The 27,867-nt window shown below is 62.0% G+C and overlaps 1 protein-coding gene across 1 annotated transcript; it reads right to left on the reverse strand.

Moving 5' to 3' along the window:
* NKD2 (NKD inhibitor of Wnt signaling pathway 2) lies at nt 1-27,867 on the reverse strand. Its single transcript, XM_028090021.2, has 10 exons — nt 27,844-27,867; nt 27,723-27,759; nt 27,329-27,408; nt 4,114-4,174; nt 2,893-3,020; nt 2,408-2,503; nt 1,865-2,012; nt 1,571-1,655; nt 802-929; nt 1-560 (listed from the first exon to the last, which is right to left on the reverse strand). The coding sequence occupies exons 1-10, from the start codon at nt 27,865-27,867 to the stop codon at nt 1-3; spliced, it is 1,347 nt and encodes a 448-aa protein (XP_027945822.2).

Raw genomic sequence — 27,867 nt, forward strand, 5'->3', positions numbered from 1 at the left:
CTAGGATGCGTGGTGGTGGTGGTGGTGGTGGTGGTGCTCGTGGCGGTGGTGGTGCTCGTGGCGCTGGACCACGGGCACTGCATAGGCCTCCCCCACCAGCACTGGCGGCAAGTCCCGCACCACCTGGTGCTCCAGCGCCACAGGCTGGCCGAGCGCCACCTTGAGCGGCGAGTGGACTTCCCTGCTCTTTTGCCGGGACCGCCTGTGGCCGTAGGGCTGTGGTGGGGGCTGTGGGAGGCGGTGGCTGTCCTGGGAGGCCTGGGGTGGGGCAGCCGGCGGGGCGTAGCCGAAGGCTCTCCCGGGCTTGCAGGCGCCCGGTGCCCCAGGTGGCCGCCCTGAGCCCCTGGGGGACTTGAGAAGCTGCTTCTCCTGCCCCTTCAACCGGGGCTGCACATCCAGGGCCCTGACGGTGGGCTCTGTGGCCGGCAGTGGGTGGTCGGCCAGCACCTGGGACCTGCGCTGGAGGGCAGTGTGTGTGTCCGCCTCCTGGGAGCGGGACCTGCTTTGGGGGTGCACGGCCTTGCCCGGGTGCTCCTGCTTAGCCTGTGCCGATGGGGCCCCTGCAGAGACAGGGTGCCTGTGAGACCCACGGCGGGGCCCCTGCGGACACGGGGTGCCCAGGGCCCAGGACGTCTCACCTTGGAGCAGGTACGACCCACACACCTGAACAGGGTGCCCACCTTTGGATGCAATACTGTAGTGTGGTTCGTTGCAGGGACCCCAGGATGCTCAGGTGGGGCTCCTATTGCCGAGGTGTCTGTACCCAGGGCCTCATACCCAGGGTTGGTCTCCAGCACCTACCAGCTCCGAACTTAGATGTGTAGTTCTCGATCCCAGCCAGGTCCAGGTAATGATTTCTCCGCTCGGTGTTCTCGTCCACGCAGTACGGGCCGCGCTCGCAGCAGGGGTGGGGGGCGGCACCAGGCCTCCTGCATGCACTGCAGGAATGAGGGCCTGAGCTCCTGGGGCCGCACGAGGCCAGAGCAGGGCACTTGGAGCGGAAGGGGTGCCTGCGGTGGGCGGTCTCAGGGTCCTGGGCAGGGGGCCCTGACCAGCACCCACTGCTCCAAAGGGCAACAGGAGGAAGGCCACCAAGGACAGCAAGGCCCCCAGACAGCCCCGGGGGCCCCCAACAAAACCCCAGCACCACCGTCGGGGATGCCCCACAGAACTCACGAGAGATGGACCGTTAGAGTCTGCGGCAGAGAGCGGGTCACCACGCCGGGCCCTCCACACTGCCCAGTGACACCCACAGGGCACCAGAGCGTGGCGATGGAGGGTCTCAAGGCCAACCCACCACAGCGCCTCAAAGCTCACCCGCCTCTCAGACACCAAGTGCACTCAGCCCCAGCCAGAGCGTCAGCCGCCACAGAGGCCCCAAGATGCTGCCCTCGCCCTGACGGTGGGCCATGCCGAGGCCCCTCGGTCAGCATCCCGCCCTCTGCGCCAGGTGCCTGGCTTGGTGGCCCCGTCCTGAGGGGACAGCCCTGAGGCCTGCAAGTGGCAAGGGTGGGCGGGCTGCTCCCACTGAGGACAAGCCAGAGGACGGAGCCGGACCGCAGTCCCTCACCTGGCGTGTGCGGACGGCCTCTTGTCGGCCCCCCCGGGGTCCCCAGTGAGCTCGGCCTCCGTCCTGCAGCGAGTGGGCTCCCGGTCTGAAAGAGGGGCGGCGCATTCCCTGCTCATCCACTCACGCACTCCTTTACCAGACAGGCGTTCCGTCCTCGGAGGGTTGGGGCGCTGACCGGTAAATGGAGCTGACCAGTAACAAGAGGCTCTCGGGGAATGAGCGGTGAGCGCTGTGGGGACAGGGCTGCCGTCTCAAGCAGGGTCTCCGGGGTGTCTGAGCAGGGCAGCCCCTCACCCTGGCCTGTGGGGGGACTCTCCTTCCTCTTGCTGGGAGACTCGGGGCTGACGGTCAGCTTCACGCGGAGGGTCCTGCTGCTGCCAGACGAGTGGCTCACGGAGGCATCGACGGCCTCGTAGATGGTGTGCACCAGGCTGGACATGTCCTGAGGACGGCCCCGACGTCACTGACAGGCTGACTGGGTGGGGGGCCCTCGGCTGCCTCCAGGCGGCTTCCCACACACACACCTGTCCCAGCGGCCTTTCTGCCCCCCTGCATCTAGCCCTGTGTGCACCCCGGGCAGCCTGGGGCAGCCCTGCTGGTACCGGGATCACATCTCGTGGATGCTTAAATCTGACCCCGAATCTATGTTCAGGGATTAGCAGTCGGGTGTCACATTCTGCACCCAGGCCAGCCGAGGAGAGTGCAGGGGGCCCCTGGTGCCCTTACCGCCCGCCCTGGGGAGTCGAACCCCAGACAGAGGCCCCCCCCCAGCCCCGCCCCGCCTGCCTCCTGGGACGGGGGCAGCATCTGCCTGTCCAGGGCGGCCGGGTGCCTCACCTCCCTGGTGGCCTTGCCGCTGTGGTCGAAGCCGTAGAGCGTGAACGTCCACTCCTGGTGGCTGTCCCCCTCCACGGAGACGTCACACTGCAGCGCCTGCAGGGCACGTGGGGCAGAGGACGGCTGGCTCACCCTGGGCCCCGGGCCCCCTGCCCTCCTGGGAAGACCAGCCCCCCCCACGGCCCCAGGCCGGTTTCTGTGTCCTTCACGCCCCGGAAGTGCCTCAAATTCTCTGGTGTCAGAGTGGTCAGTTTTGACTGAACTCACAGCAACACCCCCCCTCTGGAGCCCGCTGACCTTCACTGGAAGCACACTTGAGCTTTTAAACCACCTCCAGCCACCCGACCGCAGCCGCACCTGCCAGACTGCAGGGCCCACAGACGCCCATTGAGGGCCCACTGCGCCTGCCTGGAACCGATGCCTCCCGAGGGCAGCGCCCGCCCCGGCCCACGGCCTCCCGAGGGGCACGGGGAGCAAAGACCTACATCGATATTGAGGTGCTTCTTGCCCGGCCCTCGTGGGCCCTCCCGGCTTGCTGCTCTCTCTCCATCGACCACACTGGAGATCGGTCCTGTGCCCTCACGGCCCTCCGCCTTCTCCGGGGGGAGCGCCACTGGAGGGAGGAGAGGGTTGGGAAGGGTCCTTTCTGGGCCAGACGGGGACGGGGGCAGCGGGGTGCAGGAGGTGGGGCCGGGGAGCCTCAGAGTCCACGCCAACCTCTGATCCCTCCACCAAGGCCTGACCTGAGAGCCCGTCCTTCAGAACAAGGGGGCGTCAAGGGAGCCGTGCAGAGGGCGTGGCGGCCCTCCCCTGGGTTAGCCAGGGCCAGGTGTGTGGGCCCCCGCCCGGGCAGCGGGGGCCCGGGCACACAGGGTGAGGAGCAGGTGCCCGGCAGGCTGTGGCAGGGAGGTCCCGGCCTGACTGCCTCGCCCTGCGCCCCCTCCCCATCCACACAGTCCAGTTACCCCTGGACGCCAGGACCCAGGGGCATGTGTGTGCTGCGTGTCCGCTGGGCAGCCCCTCGTCCCCAGGCTCCGGGGACGGATGGACAACTGCACTTGTTTATTCTCCAGGATTGGAGCTCAGGCCCACCCCAGCTTAGCAGTGGCCGACACATGTTCGTGCCGGTGGAGTGGGGAACCTGCTCAGGCCTGAGTCCCCGGTGGCGAGGGTCTCGGAGCCCTGAAGGTGGCCTTCCGGTCAGCCTCCTCGCATCCCACACAACCCCCCACCCCGAGTGACGCACGTCTGATCGCCCGTCACACTCCGCGGCAGAAGCTCACGTGTGGCAGGGACTCCAGTTGGTCAGCAGTTGACACGCTGACCGTTTCAGGCGCCCAGACCTGACCCGCGGATTCGCCGAATGGCTTCCATACAAAGCCCTGCTGTCCCACCTGCGTGCACAGGCTCGTGGCGACTCCGAAGACATAAAAGCTCAGAGACTCCAACATTTGCTTCTCAGATCCCCAGATCCAAAACCCAAATCTCCTAATTCATGTAAGGGGCCCCAGAAGAAATGTATTTCCAAGTATATTTTAAGACCAAATTGCCTTTGAGAGCGGAGACCGTGGTCCGCCTGCGCTGGTCTGGGCTTGGTGGGACACGCTGAGGAGCGGGGCCCCCGTGGTCAGAGCTCTGAGGGCAGCTTCTGGCGTGTGCTCTGGGCACGGCTAGTTTATGAGGTTTGGGGAGGAAGGACGGCTTACCCTCGAGGGGACACTGGTCCTCCCAGAAAGGCCCCTCCTTCGGGTCCCCGCCAGGCGGCTCCTGCAGGGACAACAGGGAGGCTCAGCGGTGGAGACCCCGGCACGAGCCCCGGGCGGCCGCGCCGGACTCCAGCCCCCTGGGCTGTCAGGCACTCTCGGCCCAGAAGCGCGCCAACCCCTCCAGGCCACGCTGAGCCTTGGAGTTTAGAAAGCAGCCCCCGCCCCCCCGTTGCCCAGCTCCCTCGGCACCGTGTCCAGAGGCCGTGGCCGCCTGTGACCACAGCAGCTGCTGCTAAGTGAGCCCTGCACACGCTGGCCGAGCGGCTCCGTCTGCTGAGCGAGACGGGCACAGGACAGGCTGTCCACGCGGGGCTCCCCAGCCACTGCCGGCCCTTCCTGCAAGAACAGGGCAGAGGGCATGGGCACGCTTGCCAGGCAGGAGCCCCTCGGCCTCCTCGGCCCATCTCAAGACCAGTTGCGGAAAAATGGGAAAGGATCGCGGCCCGCGTGGGGGGTGGTTTAGGGAGGGAAGCTGCAGAGTGGTTTGTGGCCTCCAAAATAATTCACAGACGTGAACAACGTGGACAAAGAAACAGCAATGATGTGATCAGGGAAGCCTCCCTGAATCAAAGGGTCCCCGGACGGCGTGGACACCGGCCTCCCCAGGAAGCAGAGCACCTCCCAGGGCGGCTCTCCGGCAGCCAGGCACCAGGGGCTACCTGGACATCTCCGGCTCCAAGCCCTGCAGAGGGTGGGAAGGAGAGGCCTCACTCCGTGGCTGGAGTCCTCCTGGGCCCTACTGCTGTATCATTTCTCCTGATGGGACACCCAGGCCACCCGGGCGCCCCTGCAGACCCTGGCCTGGCTTCCAAGTTGGCAAGGGGCCCTCAGGCTCATCCCCCAAGGGCACCCAACACCCCAGATGCTCTGGCTCAACAGGCAGCAGGCAGGGGGGGATGGGGGTCCCACTGCCACCACACTGCTTGGTTAGGATCCTGCAAGGGATGGCGGAAGGTTTCCGACGGACCCACTGCCACCCCTAGGCTATGGGCAGGGGAGGGGACTGGACCCCGCTCCCATCCGCAAATGGGCCTGAAGCCAGCGCCACAGCGGGGGCACGTGGGGCCAGCTCTCCTCCTGCTCCCCAGACGGACTGGGAATGAGCAGCATTCTCCCGGGGCGGTCAGACCTACAAGCTGCTGTCCAGGGCGTGTCGGCGGGCATGGGCGGCTCGGGGGCCAGCGATGGGAGGACAAGGCCACAGTCAGCCATGGAGCAGCCTCGTCCCCGGCCCCTCGGGGCTCGCCCAAACCATCCGGAGCCCCCCATCCTCCGGGGACAGCCTGGCAGCATCCTTGCACTGGCCCGGGGCCCACAGGGGACCACAGGGGCCTGCCCGAGGCGCTGGGCTCCACATGAAACAAACGGGGTGCTGTGCGTTGGATCTGCCTTCACGGCACCTGCCGTGTGCTCACAGGCCGCCCAGCGAGGGGCCTGGTGCTGCCAGCCCGACTCTCCCAGCACCCTCCTGACCATGCCCTCGAGGGTGGCCTGTGTCCACAGCAGGAGGAAAAGGGACCCAGGCCCTCTTCAAAGCCAGAATACGCACGTCAGGTGTTTAAAAAGCACAGCATCTCTAGCATGTTCTTTTTGCATGCAAGGCTCAACAACCAACAAAACAAAAACCGTGAAAAAAAACTGGAACATTCACCCAAATGCACAAACTGATTGTTTTGCAGGAGGCATAAAGAGGAACATGAAATGTTCCTAATGTGCCTAAATACTCGGGCACAGGGAAACAGAGCCTATACACACACACCCAGCATCCTGGGCGCACGCTGCCCCCGGGGTTTGGTGAGGGCAAGCCCAGACGGCCCCTCCACCTGGAGAAGGGGGTCTCCCGGGAGGCATGACCCACGGAGCACTCCTGGCTCTCGGAAGATCTGCGGGCTGAGCGGGTGGGTCTGCAACAGGTGGGGCCCAGCAGCGAGGAGACGCCCGCCAGGAGGGAGCCTGCACCGGGCTCTGACGGGACAGGGCCATGGGCGCCACCGCGGGTCCCTGGGCCCAGGAAGGGCTCTGGGGGGTCGGCTCAGGAGGACCCCTGCCCGGCCGCCTCCGGAGCCCACACAAACTGCCCCTCCTGGCATCTCCCTCTTTCCCAGTCCCCACACGTCCACCCCAGGACCAGGCCGCTGTGAAGCTCCTTCTCGGAACGCCAGTGGGGAAGTACACTTGCACCCCTCATAACAGACAGACGCCCGGTTGTGCGGCCGCTGACATCGGCAGCTTTTGCTGCAGCGCTAAGGAGCCCCTCGGGGCGCACGGGGTCCTTGTGCCGCCGCAGGGGTTCCTGGGAGCACGCGGCCCGCTCTCCCCTGTGGGGGCAAGGCTGAGCTCTGTCCCCGGTGGACATTAAGAGAGAGACCCAGCACTTCCAAGTTTTTTCTGCAGAACAGAACAAGCCACGAGGCTGAGGTCCCCGCATCCGTGGGGAGCGAGGTGGCACCTGAGTCTCGGGATGTGGCCTGTGCAGCGTTGGCCTCCTCTGGGGAAGGACAGGGCACGGGAGGGTTATGTCCGCAGAACCTGAGAAAGAAGTCGTGTTACAAAAGGTGGTCGGCTGAGGCCCAGGCCGGGGGGCCCCCAGGGGACACCCCATCAGACTTTCTCCACGGGACCCAGTTGCGTGGCCCGGAACCTGCCCGGTGAAAGGTCCCCAGGGCTCTGACCACCCCGCGCCACGCATCCCCCAGGGTCCCTGCCAGGCTAAGGGTCAGAGTGCTCAGATCCAGCAGGATTCTAGATGCTTCTGCCACGACCCAGCACTCTGCTCACCCCCTCTACAATCCCGGAAGTAAAAAGAGCAGCAGGACCCACGCCCCCGTGGACGTAAGGATGAGACCCAGATGTGCACAACTCTGCAGGAAGGCGCTGAGTCACCCCGAGACCCGCCTCCGTGCCCGTGCCCGAGCCCAGTGATGCTGGCGGAGCCGCTGGCTCCCGGGTGGGCAGTGGGGCCCGAGACCCGGAAGCGGGAGCACGGACCCTCGGCTGGTCTCCCACAGTAACGAGGCCGTAACCAGGATGCACGCGGTCAGCACAAGTGGGGCAGCGCCAACACGGGCGTGTGGCACGGGGTGGCAGGCCTGGCTCGGCCAGCTTCCGTGGCAGAACTCCATCCGCCCCGACGCAGGAGCACACGGGAACTGCCCCAGAGGCACAGAGGGGGTCAAACAGGGAAAAGGGGGTCATTTGTGGGGAAAAGTAACGATTCTGGTCCCTGAGACTGCCAACTCCAGACAAATTCGTCCCGGTCGCAAAGGTCACACAAAATGCCCTTCCATCTGTGCTGCTTTGGCTACACCAAGGGCCGAGAGCTTTCTCTGGGACGGACCAAACCTACCACCACCCCTGGCCAGCCGCCGCCCGCCCTGCCCAGGAACCCAAGGGCCCGCCTCCCACAGCAGCGGCCCCCAGGCCCTTCGCTCCCCCCGGAGGAGTCCAGCCTCCTGCAGTGAACATGAAGCCCCTTGCCAGCCTCTCACTCCTTCGGCCTGCTGCCCCTGCCCTCCCCGGCTGCCCCTGCCCTCCCCGGCTGCCCCTGCCCTCCCCCGCTGCCCCTGCCCTCCTGGCTTTCCCAACACAAGGTCTCTGCACAGAGTCCTTCTTGCTCCCCACACTGGCGGTGGCTCTGTCCCTGCTGCAGGGGCCTCTTGGCGGCTCGGCCCACCCAGTGCTGGCCAGGCCTCCTGCTGACCCACGGGGCAGCTCCCTCCCGGACTACGCTCCCGCCTCTGGCTGCCAACCACACATCGTCCAGCCTCAGCCGGGCACTGCTGGCTGCCGGGGCAGGAGTACGAGCCACATTCGGTGGCTGTGGCCTCGGCCACCGTCCCCATGGTGCCATCCCTGTCCCTCTCACCCTCTGCAGGACTCAGAAGAGGCCATGTGGGCCCTTGGGCAGCTGTCCCAGAGGCCACCGTCCACATGTCTTCCTGAGACTCTGCCCTGAGCTCAGACCCCTTAGGTCCCCGTCCTCCCTACAAGCAGCCCCCAGCCTGGCCCGGTCCTGGAGGAGCCCGGATTGCCCGGGTGAACCTGCCAGGCGCCCGCACAGCTGCCCGTGGGTGCAGAGGTGTTGGGAGTTTGGAAGAAAAATCTCAGCTCCTGGCCTGCCCTGAAGAGCCAGAAGGTCCAGTCACACGTTCCTACGGACCCCAGACCACAGACACTGCCCTTGGAGACACCCACGCCACCAGAACTGTACAATGCCAGCCATCCAGCCCGTGGCGGGAGGTCTGAGATCACACGCATCCCGGAGGAGGGCAGGGGACCGGCCCCTAACTAAGGCCACGTGGGTGTGGGGGTGTTGAGGTTACGGGAAGGAGAAGCGTTTTGTGATGCAAACAATCCCCCCCCAGAAGGAGTGTGCTTTTCAAATTTCAATGTTCCTAGCCTCCAGAATTCGGTGCATCTGTATTTCAGCAAACATACTCCCGGGTTTTGAGAGTGGTCTATTTTCCTTGGAAATCCATTTCCCCGACTCCTGGAAAGACCCCGAGGAAAAGTGCGTGGCACACGCACATGCCTTTCTAGGAACTCTTCCTTCTCAACCTGTTAGAGCGTCCGTTTCAAAACCTGCTCTCCACAGAGAACGCTGGGCACTCTGGAACGGGTCTGTTGTAAACGCAAGGCCCCCATGAGAGCATCCTGAATACAATGGGGAGATGGCTCCTGCCTCAAAGCCAGGCTACTAGCAAAAATGAGGGGACAGATCGCTGGAAGGGCAGCTGCGGGTTTGCTTCCAGAGACTCCAGGAGGACTCCCTGGGCTTTTCCAGAGAATTTGTTTTCCTGTCCAGAAACCCACTGCGTGTTGAGTCCAGAGGAACAAGAGCAAGGATCCAAGGACATTCCACCGTGTCCCCATGGAGGGCTGGGCTGCAGGCACAGGGTGGGGACACGCCTCCCTCCACCACTGGGGAACCACCCTTGCCCAATGCCACTCTGTGAACTGCCCCTTCTTTTGCATTAAAAATGCAGAGGGGCTCCCTCATGACCTGGAGCCCCTGCGACCCCTAGGGTCCTGGAAATACTCTGGTTCCTTGAATGTAAGGGGCAGGCCTGGGAGAGGAGGCGGGCCGCGCTGCGGCAGGGAGTCCAGGCAGGGATGGGGGAAGAAGAGAGATGGGGGAGGGGAGGAGTAGAGGAGGGGAGGGGGCGCCCTGTGGAGCAGGGGACAGGGAGCTCGGGTGGGGGAGCAGGATGAGCCTCCCCAGGCAGGTGTGTTGCTGGCCGTTTTCCAGAACCAAATGCTCTCGATGATGTAACAGCCACCGGGGCCTCCCAGACCCTCAGGGGAGGTTGGCCCTTTAACAGAGACCCACCTAGAGCTGCTGTTCACCAAGTGTCCCCATGAAGTGGAAGACAGTGCTCCCGGATTCACAGAGCGCCTCTCCACGCCGTGCCCCCAGCTGCCCAGCACTCCGCCACCTCGGCCCTCACCGTGGGGGCTTCCGACGAGCCTGCCAGGGTTTCTGACCCTCAGGGATGTAGCCTAACCTCCCCTCCCTGTCCTGACAGGTGCAGCAGGTAGGTGGCTCTGCGTGGCTGCGTGGCAAGGACCCACGACAACCACCAGCCCTCGGCTTCTGCAGTCAGTACTGCCTGACCAGCCCCGAAACTCCCAGAAGCAAAGGGCGTCGGGAGCCCCTAGGACAACCTCTGCTGGGGCTGGTCCTGCTGGCAGTGGCAGCCCTGGGCGCCGGGTGCCAGGTGCTGGGTGGAGGGTTCCGGGTGCCGGGTGGAGGGTGCTGGGTGCTGGGTGCTGGCTGCCAGGTGCCAGGTGGAGGCTGGGGCAGGGAGCTGCCTGCAGGAGGTGGCGGAGTGACAGTGCAGGTGAGGGTCTGTGAGTCTTAGAGAGGAGGCCGAGGGCTGCAGAGGAGAGGCCCAGCCTGGGGGGTCCCCTAGGCGGTCCAACAGCAGGCTTGTGCTGCAAGTCACCAAGGCCACTTTGGGGCAGTTTGGGAAGTGCCTGGGCTCCTGCTCTGGTTGTCGGGGTGCAGGACATGGGTTGGGATTGATGTGGGGTGAGAGGTGGGGATTTGGGGTCAGCATGCAGAACTGGACCTTGTGGGGAAGGGCAGCGAGCAAGGCCGGGGTCCCCCAGAGGAGTGAGGACGAGTGCCAGGGCCAGCAGGGGCAAGGGTCAAGAGCGCAGGGCCAGGGCAGGAGGCAGGCAGGGGGCGGGCAGGACTGCAGGTGTAGGGAGGAGATGGGCAGGGGCCCCTCCAAGGAGAAGGCCGACTCCTGCCTGCCAGGAACCCGAGGCCATTTCCAAACGCCACCGGATTGAAGATTTGGGGCACATCTGCCCCCACACGTCTAAGGACGTGAAGGCAGGGCTCCTTACAGAGTCTGTTTTGACAAGAAACACCCGAGACGGAGGTGGAGGCTGCTGTCGGATGGAGTCGGACTTGGAAGCGACCCGCCAGCGCGTCTGTCTGGAAGCTCCATGGCGGCTTTGAAGTGCGCGGCTGTTTCCGCGGCTAAACAGTTTCAGATGTGCCAAAGCGGTTTGACAGGCTTGAGGATTCTGACACATGTGTGCTGAGCCCCGCAGGCCCCGCTCTGCCGCCCGAGGGCCGCCGGACTCCGGAGGCGGCGGAGTCCCGAGATCAAGGACCCCGAGACCACAGCCTCCTGCGGAGACGGGAGGGCAGGCTTCCCACGGGAGTGCACATGGTTTCCGGCTCTTTCTTTCAAAATTACAAGGCTTCAAGCCCCGATTTTGTCCGTCAGTACTTCTTGGTTAGGACTGTTTAATCAGACTTGGTAATCACCAAATTTGGAATTTATGTCTAGAAACGCAGTAATTTTGGGATCAAATGGTCTCCTGAAATAAATATGTCTGTCTCTTCACAGGCCAGCGCTCTGCTGGAACTTAGTTCCCAAATGAGGTCAGGCAACTAAAAGTGTTCTGCCTCCACCTTTGTCCCCAGTGTGGTTTGCCATACTTTTGCTTGTTTTATTAAGAAAAGATATGGGATATATTACAAACCCCACTTACCCTGCTCTACAGAGATTAACAGCACCCATTCCCCCCCAAAACGCCCTGACCCCTGAGAGAGTCCCCGAGGACCCCACACACGGACCTAGCTGGGGGATGGCTGCCCAACGTGCGGCAGAATGGCTGAAAGCCCGCACGATGGGGGTCGGGAGTGCCCCCTGGGACCCGCGTGGGAGACTCAGCCGGCAGTCCACCCAAGCGCATCGTAATGAATTAGCGAGTGCGTGCATCCCCAGGGGTGGGCCCAGGCCGCGGCTGCAGGAATACCTGCCCCTAAGACGTCAGGGAAGACATCATCACCAGCGGTCAGTGAAAAGCCGGGTGCAGACCCCTGGGGCCAGGACTCCCCCCGCCACACCTAGAGACAGGTGCTTGCGGCGCCTGTGAGCTACAGGGAGTGATACGACCGGGAAGAGAGCTGTCAGAGGCCCAGCCACAGACTGCATGCTTGTCGCCGGGCATCCACACCCCTCCCAGAGTCCCCGACCACATTCAGAAGGGGAGCAGGCTGCTGGGGGCGGGGGAGAAGTTTTCAGCACAGACGACACATGCATGTGAGTGTACGCACGTGTGTGATTGTATCTCATCTGCACACACACATGGCACAGGTATGCATGTGCACACACTATACACAAAGCACACGTACACACATACATGCAGACACAGGTAAACACAGCACATGCACACACACATATGTGCAGACGCAGGTACACACAGCACATGCACACATACATGCAGGCGGAGGTACACACAGCACATGCACACACACATATGTGCAGACGCAGGTACACACAGCACACGCACACGTACATATGTGCAGATGCAGGTACACACAGCACATGCACACGCACATGGGTGCAGACACAGGTCCACACAGCACATGCACACACACATACGTGCAGACACAGGTCCACACAGCACATGCACACACACACATGTGCAGATGCAGGTCCACACAGCACACGCACATGCACATACGTGCAAACACAGGTACACAGCACATGCACACACATATGTGCAGACACAGGTCCACACAGCACATGCACACACACATACGTGCAGATGCAGGTCCACACAGCACACGCACATGCACATACGTGCAAACACAGGTACACAGCACATGCACACACATACGTGCAGACGCAGGTACACACAGCACATGCACACATACATGCAGGCGGAGGTACACACAGCCCATGCACATGCACATACGTGCAGGTGCAGGTACATACAGCACACGAACACACATACATGCAGACGCAGGTACACACAGCACACACACACACATCCGTGCGGACGCATGTACACACAGCACATGCACATGCACATACGTGCAGGCGCAGGTACAGGTACACACAGCACACGCACACACACATACGTGCAGATGCAGGTACACACAGCACAAGCACATACACACGTGCAGACGCAGGTACACACAGCACACGCACATACATGCAGATGCAGGTACACGCAGCACACGCACACACACATACGTGCAGATGCAGGTGCACACAGCACACTCACACACATACGTGCAGACACAGGTACACACTGCACATGCACATACGTGCAGACTCAGGTACACAGCACATGCACATGCACACACGTGCAGACGCAGGTACACACACACATTTCTACCCCCAGATAATTGAGACGGGACCATAAATATGTCAAAAACATCTTCAGTGACTTCAATTCTCAGCACACTGGAATTCTGTTTTCTGTTTAGCACTAAATGTTAGAGAATCCTTTTGCAGGTCATCTGCAGACTTGGTTTTCTTCTCCCAAACATGCCCGCTACTGTTTTGATCTTCAGAGCTAGTGATTCATAATTCCACAGAAAGGAAATCAAGGGTGACTGACCTAAATCCTGCTGCCGTCCTCTGAGCTTACTGGCCACAGAGACCACAGAGGCCACAGAACACAAACAGGACCCCTGTTCCCCAAAAGCCTGGGCCGTTCCCCACCCCCGCCCCTTCCTGTGCAGAAGATGTTTAATGCACCGGGTGTCAAGTGCAGACCCAGAATCCAGCTCCCCTCCCTCTGAATCTCCCGCGGGAACCCCCTGGACTTCACTTTTCCTTTCATTTGTATTAAAGCCTTATGTTTCCATGTCAGAGGAAGACTAATTCCAACGCTGGAAAAGAACCCATGCATTTTAAGTTCGTTTTGGGTTTTTTTTTTTGTTTGTTTGTTTTAATTTAGATGGTCCTGCACAGTGCGTACTCTGAGCAGAGATACTCAGGCTGGAAAGGTTGAAGGGCTCGGATCTGGTTACAGCAACAGGACCCCGAGGCCTGGGTTACTTGGGGAGAGGTGACAAGCCCTTTTTTTCCTTTGAAAGCACCTTCCTAGCGTCATGTGGAAACAACGGCATACAGCCCCACGCGGCTCTGCGGTTGTTACTGGAGGCTCCTGAGTTCAATGGGGAGCAGGCGCCCTGCTGCAGCGGGGCCCTCCTGCACCCTCCTGCCCCTCTCACACTTGGAGGAAACCTCACATGTCTTTGTTAAGCAAGGATCTTGACTCAGAAAAGAACCTGTGGGTGCCTAGGCCGGGCCCTGAGTGTGGGACACCCACGGTCACAACCTCTTCCTGTCGTTTGGAAGATGACACAGCACGGTGACTCCCTGGGTGAACACAAACGGATCCCACAGGGAGGCCTGGTCACACTGCCCTTTGACCCGGGACTGATGCCCCTGGCTTTCCCGGTGCCCCCCTAGCACAACAGGGGCTCCCTCGATTGCCCGCTGCCCCCGCTCCCTCCTGCCCTGCTCTCCTGCCATGACATTTACAAAGCTTTTTCCTCAGGCTGCCTTAACGTTTTTCTCCTTGTTACTGGCTTTAGCAATTTGATTGTCATCCATACAGCCTGACGTGGTTCTTTCTTTGTGTGCTTGGAATGCACGGAGTGTCTTGGGTCTGCGGTGGAGAGTTTTTATCAAATTTGAAAACTCGGGGCCAGATTTCCTCAAATTCTTCTTGGCTCCCTTCCTTCTACCCTCTGAGGCGCCGATGCTGTCCTGCGGCCCCTGTCCTCTCAGGGCTCCGTCCTGGGCCACGTGCGTGGCTCCGCCTTCCAGGCCACTAACCTCTCCTCCCGCCGCGTCCACCTGCCTGCAGGCCCATCGCGTGCTGCTCGGCCCGACGCTGTGTTTTCACGTCTAGAACTTGCATTTATGTTTCCTTCCATCTTCTCGCACTTGCTGTCTCCCTGTGACGTCTCCCTTCTCGAACACGTGCAGCGTGTTTCTAATCACGGCTTTACGTCTTTGTGGGCTATCCCCTCCGTCACGGTTCAGTCTGTGTTGATAGATTTTCTTCAGGTCACGGGTCACGATTTCTCAATTATTCACATGGCTGAACAAGTTTGCTTGTATGCTGGACATTTCCGTCTTGCGTTGTTTGGGCTGGATTTTGTTACATACAGTGTTGTATTTTGCGACAGTTTGCAGTTCTTTGGACTGGGGCTGCCTGGAAGCTCCGTGAGGGCAGGGCTGGGGCAGTTCTGGCCCCGCCCATAGGTGAAGCCCTCCGAGGACCCCGCCTGGTCGCGCAGGCCGATGGGAGCAGAGTGCCCACCCCTGTCTGGACCCCAGGAGTTGGGGTATCCACATGTTTCTAGCGGCTGCTTCCCAACTTCACCTGTGTGCAGATCAGCCCCCACCATGGACCTGCGGGGACCCCTGCACTGCCCCCCACTCTCTAGGCAGCCCCTCCTCTTTAGCGGCTCCCAAGACCCCAAGAGGTGTCTCTCCTTCCGTGCTGTGGCCCGGGAACTTCAAGCCGACTTCGACCTCTCAGGGATCATCGCCTGAACATCGTGGTGTCACGCACACTGTCCAGACTTGCTGCTGTGTGAGACGGGGTGCGGGGGGGCAGACCCGGTCCAACCATCCTGGCCGGAGCAGCCCGTCTGGCCAGCCCAGTTCGCAGGCCCGTGTGTGCGGCCCTCCGCACTGTGGCGTCTGGACCTGGGTGTCTCCCGTGTAGGCAGTCTTCCCTCCTCATCCACAAGCTCAGGCACTTCTGACTCTACTAGGGACATTTTTACACAACAGTGTGGAAAGTGCCGTGGCACCAAAATGTTCGCCGATCCCAATTCCCTGTGTGTTCCCGCGGGTTGGATCCACCATGGACCATGGCCCGGGGTCACCACGGCTTCAACTTGCGGCGTGAGATGGATTTCTCTCAGGATGGGGCCGCGGAGATGGGCAAAGCATGGCACTGGCTGGAGAGAGGACGGCCCGTGCGCCAGGCTCACATTCACGCTCATTTACGATGCTTTTTCTCCTTCCAGGAGGCAAGGTGCGCATCATTCCGATGATGCTGAGAACGCACGTGCGTCCCACAAAGAGACAGGAAACACCAGTGTGAATAATCTGAGTTGCCTCTTACATCTGCAAGAGTGTCCGACAGTTTAAACAGCAAAACCTCCAGCACACTCAGCAGTGAAGAGGGGTTCCTACACCCCTGCAACACTCTGCTCTGATTTGGTTGACGATTCTATGAAACACAGGAAAACCACCTTCTCCACCTCCAGCCACAGAGGGACACTCGAGTGTTTGCTACACTTCAGATGGAGCTGTGCTGTCCACGTGGCAGCCATGGCCACGTGTGGCTATTTAAATTTAAATTTATTAAGATGGAACCACACTAGAAATCCGTTTCTCTGTTGCATCCACCACGTTTCAAGCACAGATGTGGTCAGCAGTGACCCTGTGGGCAGCGTGGATACACACCGTGCCCCCTTCTACTGGACGGTATCTAGTCTCATGCCCCCACCTACAGATGGAGAAACTGAGGCCTCAAGCCATGCACTGACTTGCCAGGGCCACGGGGAAAGTCAGCCGGCCTCCAGCTCACAGGACAGTGCTTTGCAAGGGCCTCAGTGAGCTCCTTTGGGCTGGGGCGAGGTGGCCCCCACGTCCCCAGCTCCTGGCCACACAGACAGCTTCCACATCCGGAGGCCCTGACGTCTGATCTGCTACAGGGCTGGCAGTGGACTGCTACTGGCCGTGCTGCACTAACCCTGACCTCAGTGCCCTCCGCAGGGCCTGCCTGGCACCCTCCCTGGATGCCCTGGGGGGCAGGCACCTGGCCCCTTGCTCCTCCTGAGCTGCACTGCACAGCCTGGGCCCATAGTGTTTGGATTTTTCGAGTCACACTGTGGTATGGGCCGTGCAACCTGGGCAAGGCAGGGGCCAGCAGGTGCTGGACATGGAGAGACCCCAGTGCCCATGGAGGGGGGCCAGTACACGGGCTGCAGAGGGTAGGAAGGGTGTCCACAGGGCGGCCCCACACTTTGCCCACCCACAGGCTCTCTATACCAGCAGCTAGCAGAGCAGTGTGGTGCGGGCCTGAATACCTGGCGGGTGACCCCACGGTAGAGGCTCACACCCATCCCCCACCGGGAAAGAGGTTTTCATCTGCAAACAAGCAAACAAGATTGCCAAAGAGCCAATTATGCTAATGTCCGTACAGCTACCAAAGTGTCCAGAAACCTAATGTGGGACATGCATGCCTCCTTCGGGGGACGCTGAACAGCGGACCTGTGGTCCCCATCACTGCCCTGGTCCCTGTCCCTGCCGGGGTCCCCACATGACAGCGAGCAGGACAATGCTTCCAGTTCTCCGCCACTCTGTGGCAGGACTAGATGGATATGGGACACTGCCATCCGGGGGAGGTCCTTTTCGTTCCGTGGGAGGGCTGCGTGGATGCGCACGCCGAAGATGGATGCAGGCTGGCTGGGGCATGACCTGGGCCGCTGAAGGCCCTGCCTCACAAGAGACAGCTTTTAGCCGCCCCCTCACAAGGAGCAAGGACAGGGGGCAGGCAGTTAACAACCCACCCCAGACCTTGCACAGGAAGCCTGTGGCTGGTTCACATCACCTAGCAGAGCAGCTTTTGTCTGGTGCTCTTGTGGGGTTGGCTTCCAGCAGTTTACCCCATTTCCAGGGAATTTACCAAAACAAGTGTAGCTGTATTAAAATGTTTCTGGAAATCCTATTCCGTATCTGGAAAACCAGGCTCCAGGATTCCTGGGCAAATGAAGGCCAGTCCTGAAGTACCCCCCCACCCCCGTCCCCCAGCGCAAAGAGGATCACTCCACACCTATGTGCTTCCACTGGGCAAGGCTCTGCAGAGCGGCAGGGGCCCGGAAGGTTCTGTAGTCCAGCCTGCCCACAGGGGCCTGTGGCCAAGTGCAGAGAAGGAGCAGGTCTGAGGAGGCCCAGGATGAGTGGTGGAGGAATCTGTCCCACCAGGAGGGTACCCTGGTGAGCGCAGAGTGGGCAGGGAGGCAGTAGGGACCCCGGGAGGTACACAGGGCCCACGGAACCTCAGAAACCCAGCTCCGGCTGGGCCGGGGCGGTGGGGAACAGCCAGTTGGGTATTGGGAAGATGGGTTAAATGGGCAGGTGGGAGGGCAGGGGTCTGAAAGAGATAAGAGGAGATGGTCCAGGGGAGCAGCCTGAGGCCCCCTTGACAGCTGACATCCCCAGGCAGGGCAGGAAGACACACGTGAAACCCACAGACTGGGACAGCAGGCAGGCAGGAGGCCAGGTGGTGGGGGTCCGTGGCTACACATGGACTCCTGGGGGAGCAGGGTGGCTCCAGGTGGAGGGTTGCACTTACCCGGCCATGGGGGCAGCAAAGGGGCAGGGGCCCAGTGTGAAGTCAGCACTTGTGGGAATGGGCATGGCTTGGCCACGACAAGAGGTTCTCCACCTTGGATGGTCTGAGGGGTTGGCAGAACTGCTGCGTGATGGGGGTGGCAGGGAGGCCAGGGTGACCAGACCGCTGTCCCGGGCAGGTGAGGGTGTGGGCACAGGGTTGGGGAGACAGCTCGGGAGTTTACTCCTGGCATGACCCTGGAGGACAAGACCAGTGGGCAGCTGGACAGACGCTCCTGGGCCGTGTGAGGCCGACACTGATGCCTGGCAGAGCTACCAAGGGGGTAGGAGGGCATCCCCTGAGAGTAGATGGGGACGGGGGACAGGCTGCCAGTCAGAAGGCCAGGTGCCCAGGATGGAACTGTGGCACGATCCTGCTCTACAACACTGAGCATGAAACCCTGACCTCACCTGTAGGAAGCAAAGAATGTGCTAGAATGTGCCACATTAGCCTATGGGCAGCATCTCGGCGGGTCTGGAGAGAGGTCAGTGCTACATGAAACCCTCCCATTACACCTGGGCAGGCCCACCTCAGGCCCCAAGGCTGTCTGCACAGCAGGTGGGCAGCAGGTGTGGGACGGGGAGCAGGTGGGGCTGGGAGCAGGTGGGGGTGCTGGGAGCAGGTGGGGGTGCTGGGAGCAAGGGTGGGGGTGGGGAGCAGGTGGGGGCAAGGAATAGGTGGGGGGCTGGGAGCAGGTGGGGGTGCTGGGAGCAAGGGTGGGGGCAAGGAATAGGTGGGGGGCTGGGAGCAGGTGGGGGTGCTGGGAGCAGGTGCAAGGGCAGGGAGCAGGCAAGCAGGGGCGCCTTCAAGGGAGGCTGTGGGTGGCAGGCTGCAGACCAGAGCGTGTGGAGAGGAGCTTCTTTGGGGAGCCGGACGGTGGGGAGGTGCCTGGAGGAGGGCCAGGCTGCCTGGGCCCTGGAGAACAGGGAAGGAAGGACTGTGTCTGCTTCAGGGCGTCCTTCTGGAGAGTCAGGGTGAGGCAGAGAGAAGCCAAAGAGTGCTGCACCAGGCCTCCTCTGTCCCTGAGCTCCTGCAAGAGGCCAAGTCCCAGATGGACACAGACTTGGGACCTGAGAGCCATGGTTACAGGAAGGCCGAGGCCTGGGGAGGGTCCTGCCACCGCGGCAGGGGTGCCGGGACAAAGGCCGGCGGCCTCACCTTCCCCAGCAGGGGCAGGGAGGGCTGCTGAGTCCGGGCCGCAATCTGAATTCCCAACCTCCGAGATGCTGTACGGCGGCGCTAACATGTCTCCAGGTTCAGTTTCTGCGTTAGAGCATGCCCTGCTTCCTCCCTTCTCTGATTTTGGAGCTTAAAACTAGTTGTGCTTTCCTTGGAAGACACTGCAGAATGAAAGGAAAACAAATCTTTCCTGTTCCGGCTGCTCAGGGCTGCCTGTCGCCGGAGCAAACTGCGGCTGGCACCGCACGGGGGATTGAAGGCACTCAGTCTGAGCGGAGCCGGCGGGGTGCCCCTGAGGCTGCCGGGACATGGGTGGGGTCCCTGCGAGGCCCTGCAACCCACCCGTCCCACCCAGGCTTCTCTGCAGAGATGCAGCCCGGGGGAGGGTCCTGACAAAAGCCAGTGCTCTGCGCGTACAGGTCATGGTCAGCATGGTGGAGGGTCCAGAGCGAGGGAGGATGGCCCCCACCTTGAGTGGAAATTCGACAAGGCAGACTCAGAGCAACCCCACACGCTGGGACCGCGCAGGTGCCGCTGGGTCAAGTTGCACAAATCAGGCAGAACGGAGTCTACGAAGGCCCACGGTCTCTCTGGGGAGCACCAGCCCAGCACCTGGGGGGGAAATGAGTGGGGAGGGTCTGAAGGTCCAGGCTGGGGTCTTTAAAGGCCTCCAGAGAGGTGACGCGCGAGTAGACACCTGAAGGAGGGGAGGTAGTGAGCCGAGCTGTGGGGACAGGCTTCCAGGCAGAGGGCAGCACACGCACAGGCCCTGGGGCAGGACCAGGAAGGAAGCAGGAGAAGAGTGGGTGCCACTGAGCAGGTTCAGAGGTGAGATGCAGGTGAGGGGTGTCAGCCTCCCAGACCTCCACTGAGGAGGCACTGGCATCAGCCCTGTGTCCCCAAGGCCCCCCCAGCTCCGAGGCGGGGGAGGCAGGTGGAGGAGGTCTGGCGGGAGGGGAGGGAGTGAGGAGTGGGTCACAGCGGAAGGGGGTGGAAATGGCCGGTTCGGCATCAAGAGCCCAAGTTGAGGGGCTTCCCGAGGACGGGGATGTGGGAGGGACAGGCTGGGGACAGAGGACCCGATGCTAACGTGGCTGACTCGGAGCACCCTTCAGAGTCAGCCCAGCGCAGGGCCTGCCCTGGTCTGCAGGGGCCTCCTAAGGCTTTTCCTGTTGAGTCAGGCAACTCAACGCCCTGAAACTGTCCTGAGCTCCTCACTGGGGTTCCAGATACAAGGCGACCGTGTCACGATCCTGCTTCCAACAGGCTCGGTGGGAGCGGCCCCTGCTAGCCGCCCTCCTTCCCAGGCTGGCCACGGAAGAACACTAAAGCTGACCCGGCTGGGGGCCCGCCACGCCTGGGAGCCAGGGGGGCATTTGGGGAGCACGGCCCTTGTGTCCCACACACCGACACCGGGCACTTGTTTGCGTGCCCGGCTTAACAACGCTCTGCTTTCCCGAGCGGGGAACGGGAACGTGGAGATGCCTTCTGGGATCAGCAAACACCGGGATCGAGCTACTCCAGCTGCTGCTCGGTGGGGGTGTGGGGACGTCCTTGGGGCAGCCTCAGAATGAGGACCTCCGCTGACGCCTCGCTGTGCAGGCAGCCCCATCCTCCACAGAGAGCTTTGCTGCCCGTGGCTGTTAGTCCCTCAGAGGCCACACAACACAGAAAACAGGGCCTCTGCATGTCCACGGGTGACGCACCTGGCTGAACAGTGCCTCCCACAACCCATGCCTCACCAGAAGCTCGGAATGAGACCTTATTTGGAAACAGGGTCTTTGCATGCGTGCTCGGTTAGGATGGGGGTGGCGCTGGATTTGGGCAGACCCTAACCAGTGGCTGACATCCTTGTAAGAAGAGGGGGGACACACAGAGACACGGGAGGAGGCCACGTGTAGACCCAGGCTGAGATCAGGCAGGTGTGGCTGCAAGCCCAGGGGCTGAAGAGACAAGGAAGCACCCTCCTCTGGAGCTGTCAGGGAGAGCACAGCCCTGTGGACACCTTGATTTCGGACTTCTGGCCTCTAGAATCTTCACGGGATAAATGTCTGTGGTTTTAGGCAATCGTGGCAACACAGGCTGCTTTTTTAAGAGTCTCATGCTCTACCAACTGAGCTAGCCGGGCATCCCCTCAGGCTGCTTTTTTACATGATTATCTTCAGTACTTGATTCTAAGGCATTCCCGGCATGTGCTTACACTGATTAGCTGTTGATCGACTCCAGAAAGATGCACCGTCAAACGTACTGGGGCTGGTGCGCACAGAAGGGTCCAGCTTCCTTCACTGAAGAATCACCCAAACCCTCCTGGTGGGATCAGGAAAGGATCTGCCCCAAACTTCATCTGGGGACTCAGGGACCCTATGGTGGTGGCCAGCCCCTCTTGGGTTCAGCATGCACACGTGGATGTCCCCACAGACCCAGAGGACGCCGCACCCCAAGATGGTCAGGGTCAGCTGGCCAACCTCTCACAAACCCTAGAAAAAAGGAACCGGAGAGGGAGTGGAGGGGCAGGAGGAGCCGAGGGGTCTTCCCTGAGAAGAGCAGGGTGGCCAGACCCTCCGAACACGTGCGTGGGAAGCCCCAGCTGCTCGGTGGCCCCAGGGGGTCTGCACCCCATCGTGCAGGGGAAGCAAACCAGGTGTGCTGGTGGCAAACCCCTCTCTGGGCCCCACTCTCCCTACAAGACCCTATCCCCAGCTCACACTGGCTCAGAGATGCTGGCCCAGCCAGCCCCATGGCCACCCTGGCACGGCTGCACCCACCAGTGGGGCAGCAGGTCCCCACCAACCCCGACACCTGGAGTTTATGCGGCTCTGGCATTGGGCTTATGCCCCCGTGAAAGTTAACGAGGTCTGGTGGGTCCTAACCAGCAACCCTCCCAGAGCTATTCCAACCGTGGGAGCGCCGCCTCCAGCAGAATGAAGGAGAGACAGGTGACGGAGCTACTTGAGTGTGGCACCCGCGTGTGCACGCAGCTAATCGCGCCCACGATGAGGGCCGTCGACGTCAGGCCTGCTCTGCTTCCGGAAGCCGTGGGTTCACCAGCAGCAAGCCTGGCTGTGTGAGCAGTGGCCCAGAGGCCTCTGCACACGGCAGGTCCTCCGCTCTGTGGGCAGGAGACCACAGCACTGTTTTCCCGAGTGTGGACGCTCCTGGTGCTTCCCGAATCCTCCATTTACACACCTGTCCCGTTTGCTTCAGGGCTTCTCTGAAGCTGCCCCAAGTGTGCCCGTGGATATGGAGGCTCCATGCTCCCTAAAGCCACTGCCCGAGAGGGCACAGGCCGTCGCACACCTGAGTGTCCCCAGGGCGGGCGGCTGCACGCACTGTCCCCAACAGCTTCCTGGGAGCTTCTCCGGAGACCAGCATCTCAGTCATGACCACCGTCCTGGCATGGGGGAGAGGCTCTGCTCCCCAGGGGCAGCCTCTGGGCCCACCACGGCCCCGCCACAGCCCCGCCATGGCCCTGCCACGGCCAACACAGGTGCATCCTGTGCCCTAGCCCCAAGGCTGGCGTGCCGGCTGCAGCCTCGCCTGGTCAACCCCAGAGTCCTGGCCACACGACATAAGGGTGCCCGCACACACAAGAAGCGGGCACACACACTGCCCCCTGGCGGCCAAGTGGCCCCCACAGCAGCCCCACCGCCCTCCACAGGGACCTGACTGGGGTGGACACTGCATTCACGGCGTCCGGCCCTTCCAGGTGTCCCCCGGCCCCTCCGGAGTGTCTGATGCTGCAGGCCACAGACCACCCAGCACCCAGGGGATGACCATGTGGGCATGGTGGGTCTCCCTCTCCTCAGGAGTCCCGCCTGCAGACTATATCCATCCACGCTTCCAGCTAGGCCGTGGGGCAAATTTTAGCCCCTCCACCACTGGAAACCACTCAGAGCAGCCAGCCCCTGCACAGGTGCTTGGGGCCATTCCGGTGGCTCCTCAGACGTGGACTAGCTAGGATCACTGGGCTCATCCTTAGGCAGAATGGGGCCCTGGCTGGGGGGGGGGGGCATTTGCAATTTCAGAAGAATGGGTAGGGGTGAGGGGCTGATGCCACCCGACCTTGGGGAGGGGTCCCCTGGGGCTCAGCGAAGCCTGGGTCCCCAGTATGACTACTGTTGGCTCCTCTGGACCTCGAACATCTGTGCCACCTTGCCACGTGGCAGGGCCACGTCTGAGGACACAGCCACAGTGCTGGTACCCAAGGGCCAGGCACACAGTGGGCACCCAAAGGAGAGCAGAGGGCTCCTGGCCCTGATACCAGACACCCCACAGGCCAGGACTCCAGGAGGTCACAGCATCCCCAGGGCATGGGTCACAGAAGACCCAAGGTCAGCCTGCGGAGCCCCAGCCACCTGTCCCACTGAGGGTCATACAGGGAAGTCCGCTCCTTCCACGAGGCCCGTGGCCCATGCAACAGCCCAATGGCATCGTCACGCTAGTCTCAGGACACACACTGTCCTGCAAGCGTGTGGTGTACTCCCCACACCAAGCTCTCTGCGTTGACTGCGGCCGGTGTGGGAAGAATTTCCCAGGAATCTCTAGAAGAAGCCACAGCCACTCCCCTGAGATGTGCCTGTCCCACTGCAGCCATGTCCTCTGGCCATGTGCTGAGCAGGCGGGCAGGTGAGTGGCGGCCAACGGGCCGGGGTGGACACTGCATTCCCCCACAGGTGGGGCAAGGGTGAAGCCTGTGGCAGGACCTGCAGGGTCCCAGGCCCTGGAGCCTGGTTCTGGGGAGGGCTCACCAGGAAGACATCACACGGTGCCACGGGGCTGAGCCCCCAGATTTCAGATGAACGCTTGCCTGTGGTTAAGATGCAATGTGCCGCGAGACACACGGCCTGTCCGGGGGGGACACACGTGTGTGGGACTGGCATGTGCGTCCTTGGAGCTAAGGTCTGCTCAAGATGGGCAGAGCCCTGGGGGCTCGACAGCCACATCCCGCGAGGCCAGCTCAAGGGTCCTATGCAGCAGTCTTGGCCACAACACGAGCGAGTGTCTGTTAAAATGCCACCTCTAGAGTTCCCGAGCTCGAGCTCGGAGTTAGGCGGAACATCCCCTTTTAGCTCACTTAAAGGAAATGTGTTCACTTGCAACAAAATTTCAATTGTTAGTGATTCTTGCCCTTTGAACATTTCCTGCCAGCCTCTGCGAACATTACAGAAATGACAAATCTGCAGGCAGATGGTGAGCAACTGTGCAGAGGGAAGGGCATGCTTCTAGGACAGGGCTGTCCCCACCTACAACCACAGCCCCGCTGACCACTGGCTGTCCCCACCTGTAACCCGGACCTTGCTGACTGTTGGCTGTCCCCACCTGCAACCAGGACTCTGCTGACCGCTGGCTGTCCCCACCTGTAACCCGGACCCTGCTGACCGCTGTCCCCACCTGTAACCCGGACCCTGCTGACCGCTGGCTGTCCCCACCTGCAACCAGGACCCTGCTGACCGCTGGCTGTCCCCACCTGCAACCAGGACCCTGCTGACCGCTGGCTGTCCCCACCTGTAACCCGGACCCTGCTGACCGCTGGCTGTCCCCACCTGCAACCAGGACCCTGCTGACCGCTGGCTGTCCCCACCTGCAACCCGGACCCTGCTGACCGCTGGCTGTCCCCACCTGCAACCAGGACCCTACTGACCACTGGCTGTCCCCACCTGCAACCACGGCCCTGCTGACTGCTGGCTGTCCCCTCCTCTAACCCGGACGCTGCGGACCGCTGGCTGTCCCCACCTGTGACCAGGACCCTGCTGACCACTGGCTGTCCCCACCTGTAACCCAGACCCTACTGACCGCTGGCTGTCCCCACCTGCAACCAGGACCCTGCTGACCACTGGCTGTCCCCACCTGTTACCAGACCCTGCTGCCCTCATTCCTCATAATTTTCATGCATGCACAACCTCAGTTACTCCCCTTCCAAGATCCTCCATGCCACACCTGCCAGCATCCCACATCACCCTAGCACAGCCCTGGCCCTTCAGGGGGCACTTGGCAAGGAAGTGATGCAGGTCCTGCCAAGATCAAACTGCAGCATTTCCCAGAATCAGCAAGGACGAGTATACTAGACCTCGAAGCAGGCAGTCCACCTGCCTAGAAAATGCTAATATCGGTGAGTGTTTCTGATGTGCACCAAGTAGGCGCCAGGAGCCAGCATTGCTGGCAAAACCAACCTCATTTCCTTTGTTTTGGGGGGGAAGAGGGCAGGTGACAGTAGGTGGACACACATTTGATTTCCACAAGGTCATCTGGCACCGTTCTTACTCAGCACAGGGCACCGCAGTCTGCATGGAGACAGAGTGGACCGTGTCCCTCCCGGGGGTGCTGCATCTTCCAGGCCGGCCTCTGCCAGGCACTGCCAGGGAGGACACAGCTCGGGACACCACACACGGAGAAGGCTGCAGGACGCTGGGCAGAAGGGACGTACGACCCAACCCCCCACTGTCCCTGACTGAGCAATCTCCCGGGGCAGAACCGGGAGCAGGGGTGTTGGACAGAGCTCGAGCTGGGCAGGAACCGCCCCAGGGTCGCTGGGTGACGGCAGCAAGGACACATGTGCATCCTGCCAGTGTGCGGCGAACCCGGGCCGGAGGTCAATGCCAGGCCGGTGCCTGGCTAGAGGCTCACACCCCCACAGCCGACTGCGGGAGACACAGTAGTCATGCTGCCATCTTCAGCTAGAATGTATCTAACGGAAGGGGCACCCTGTGTTCTGAGATTGTGCTCTTTCTGTAGCTTGGTGTTAAAAGCACCTTGTTTCCACATCAGCTTGGGCTACTCGGATGGCACAGGCTGGGGGGCTTAGGAACATGGCTATTTATTTCTCACAGTTTTGGAGACTGGAAGCCCGAGATCAGGCTGAGCGCAGATTCCGTGTCTGGTGAGGCCCCTTTCTGATTCTTAGATGGCGTGTTCCCGAGCGCCCTCACATGGCAGACGGAACAGGGACCCACCTCTCTGAGGCCTCTCGTAAGGGCACTAACCCTGCCATCGGTGCCCCACCCTCATGCCTGGATCCCCTCCCAAAGCCCCCAGCTCCCCAACACTGTCACCTAAGGGGTGAGGTTTCAACATCAGAATTTTAGAGGAACACAAACACTCAGACTGTAGCGGAGGGGACAAAATAGAAAGGGATACCCCACCCCACTCCTGAAAATGTCCCGAGAGTGTGGCATCCATCAGACGGAAACACTGTTCTGGCCCCAGCTGCTGACGCCTGGAGTGTCACGGCCATGTTCTGAACAAGTGAGGGCACTCACCCAGACACCGCCCAGGACCCAACGCACAGTGTCAGGCCCTGTACCCACGCGCCCAGGAGAAGGCCCCCCGGCCTGAGCACGATGTGAATGCACACGCAGATGATCTGATCACATGCAAAACCGAGCCTTTAACCCCATCCCCTTATCGACACGCCCCCTCCCTCTGGCAAAGCAAACAGACAGACCTGGGCTGCTCCCTGGGGCCGTCCTGCCCTGGGCCCCCACACAGGGGAGCACACGTCCAGCCAACGTTGCTATGGTGTACCCAGAAAATGCTTTAAAAAGTATTTCCTACCTTCCCGGGTGCGCACAGAAACGTCACTTCCAGAAGGCATGAACCTTCTAACTCCAGCAAGTGTTCATTTCAGGGCATATTGGAGCCCTTCTCAGGACACTGCACAAGTGTCTGCAGACACACTTAGCATTTCTCTTTAGCAACCGGCCAGAAGGACGTCCTTCTAAAAAGGGAGCGGACATCCCCATGAGCTGGTGCACTCTGCTGCTGAGGGCTTCCGAAGGGGGCAAGCCAGCACGAGCAGGGGTCTCTGCCATCCCAACGGATCCAGTTCCCATGGACGCTGATAACCGTGTAAGGACCCCCTGGTCCTGCTTGGCACATATGTGTGGGTCTAGTTTACTCAATGTCCCTCTGGTACCCCAGGCTGGGCTGTTCTCTGCTTCTAGACCGATCGATCACCTTTCAAACCCACTCTCAGGGTCAACTGGGTCCTGAGCCAGACGCCGCAGCACCCACAGCCTGGGCCCCTCTGCAGGTTGGTGGTCACCCGGTCGCACGTGGGAGGCATGGTGGTCTCCAACCCCAGCCAGTGACCCTCACACATGGATGGCCAACCCTCCCCACCAAAGCCTCCAGCCTGGGAGACTGAGGCTTGCTGCCACGAGACCCTAGCCTGAGACTCAGAGGCCGGGGAGGGACAGGCTCTGGGTCCGGCTGGCATCGCTCTGGCATGCCCACTCGGGGGTCCCAGCGGGGTCACGACTCTGACCCCCGACTCCCTGGCCCACAGGCCTACCTGCTTGCTGCCGGTGTTGCGCTCTGCGTCCTCCGTGCCTTTGCGGCCACTCGCGAACGCGGACACCACGAAGCTGTCCCCTGCGGCACCGCGAGCCGACGCGCGGGAAACGAGCCACCGAGGAAGAAGGAGACGCGCCGTGAGCCCCAGACGCTGAGCCTGAGCCGTGTCCCACCCGCCCGGCGCGCGCATCCCATCTCCGCGCGCCCCGCGCTCAGGGCTCAGGTCCAGGGCCGGGCCGGGGTCCGGGTAGCGGGGGGACCCGCGCGCTCCCGGAGACCCCGCGGCATCGTCCCCACACCCCGCGGGCCCGAGGGCGGGACGCGGTAGGCTCCGGGCTCGGGGTCCCGGCCGGTGGCAGTTTCGCGCCTCGGCCGCCGCCCGGCACGCTCACCTTCGGGGCTCTCTCTCCGCTGGGGGGCTGCGGCGGCCGCGGCGCGGCCGGAGCGCGGGGGGGAGGCGGGGGAGAGTGAGTGGCCGCGCCCGCCCGCCGCCCGCCGCGCCCGCGTCTCACAGTGCTTGGAGTGACACTTCCCCAT

Source organism: Eumetopias jubatus, unplaced genomic scaffold (assembly GCF_037043125.1).
Source record: "Eumetopias jubatus isolate StellerSeaLion01/CBP00866 unplaced genomic scaffold, mEumJub1_p1.0 scaffold_5, whole genome shotgun sequence".
Lineage (NCBI taxonomy): Eukaryota > Metazoa > Chordata > Mammalia > Carnivora > Otariidae > Eumetopias > Eumetopias jubatus.

Bases quoted from the DNA above. Each gene is read 5' to 3' on its own strand.
- NKD2 (XM_028090021.2), bottom strand. From the start codon at position 27,867: ATGGGGAAGTGTCACTCCAAGCAC. The intron at 27,409-27,722 runs GTGAGCGTGCCG...GCGGTGCCGCAG, and splicing joins GCGGAGAGAGAGCCCCGAAG to GGGACAGCTTCGTGGTGTCC. The intron at 2,504-2,892 runs GTAGGTCTTTGC...CGTGCCCTGCAG, and splicing joins AGAAGCACCTCAATATCGAT to GCGCTGCAGTGTGACGTCTC.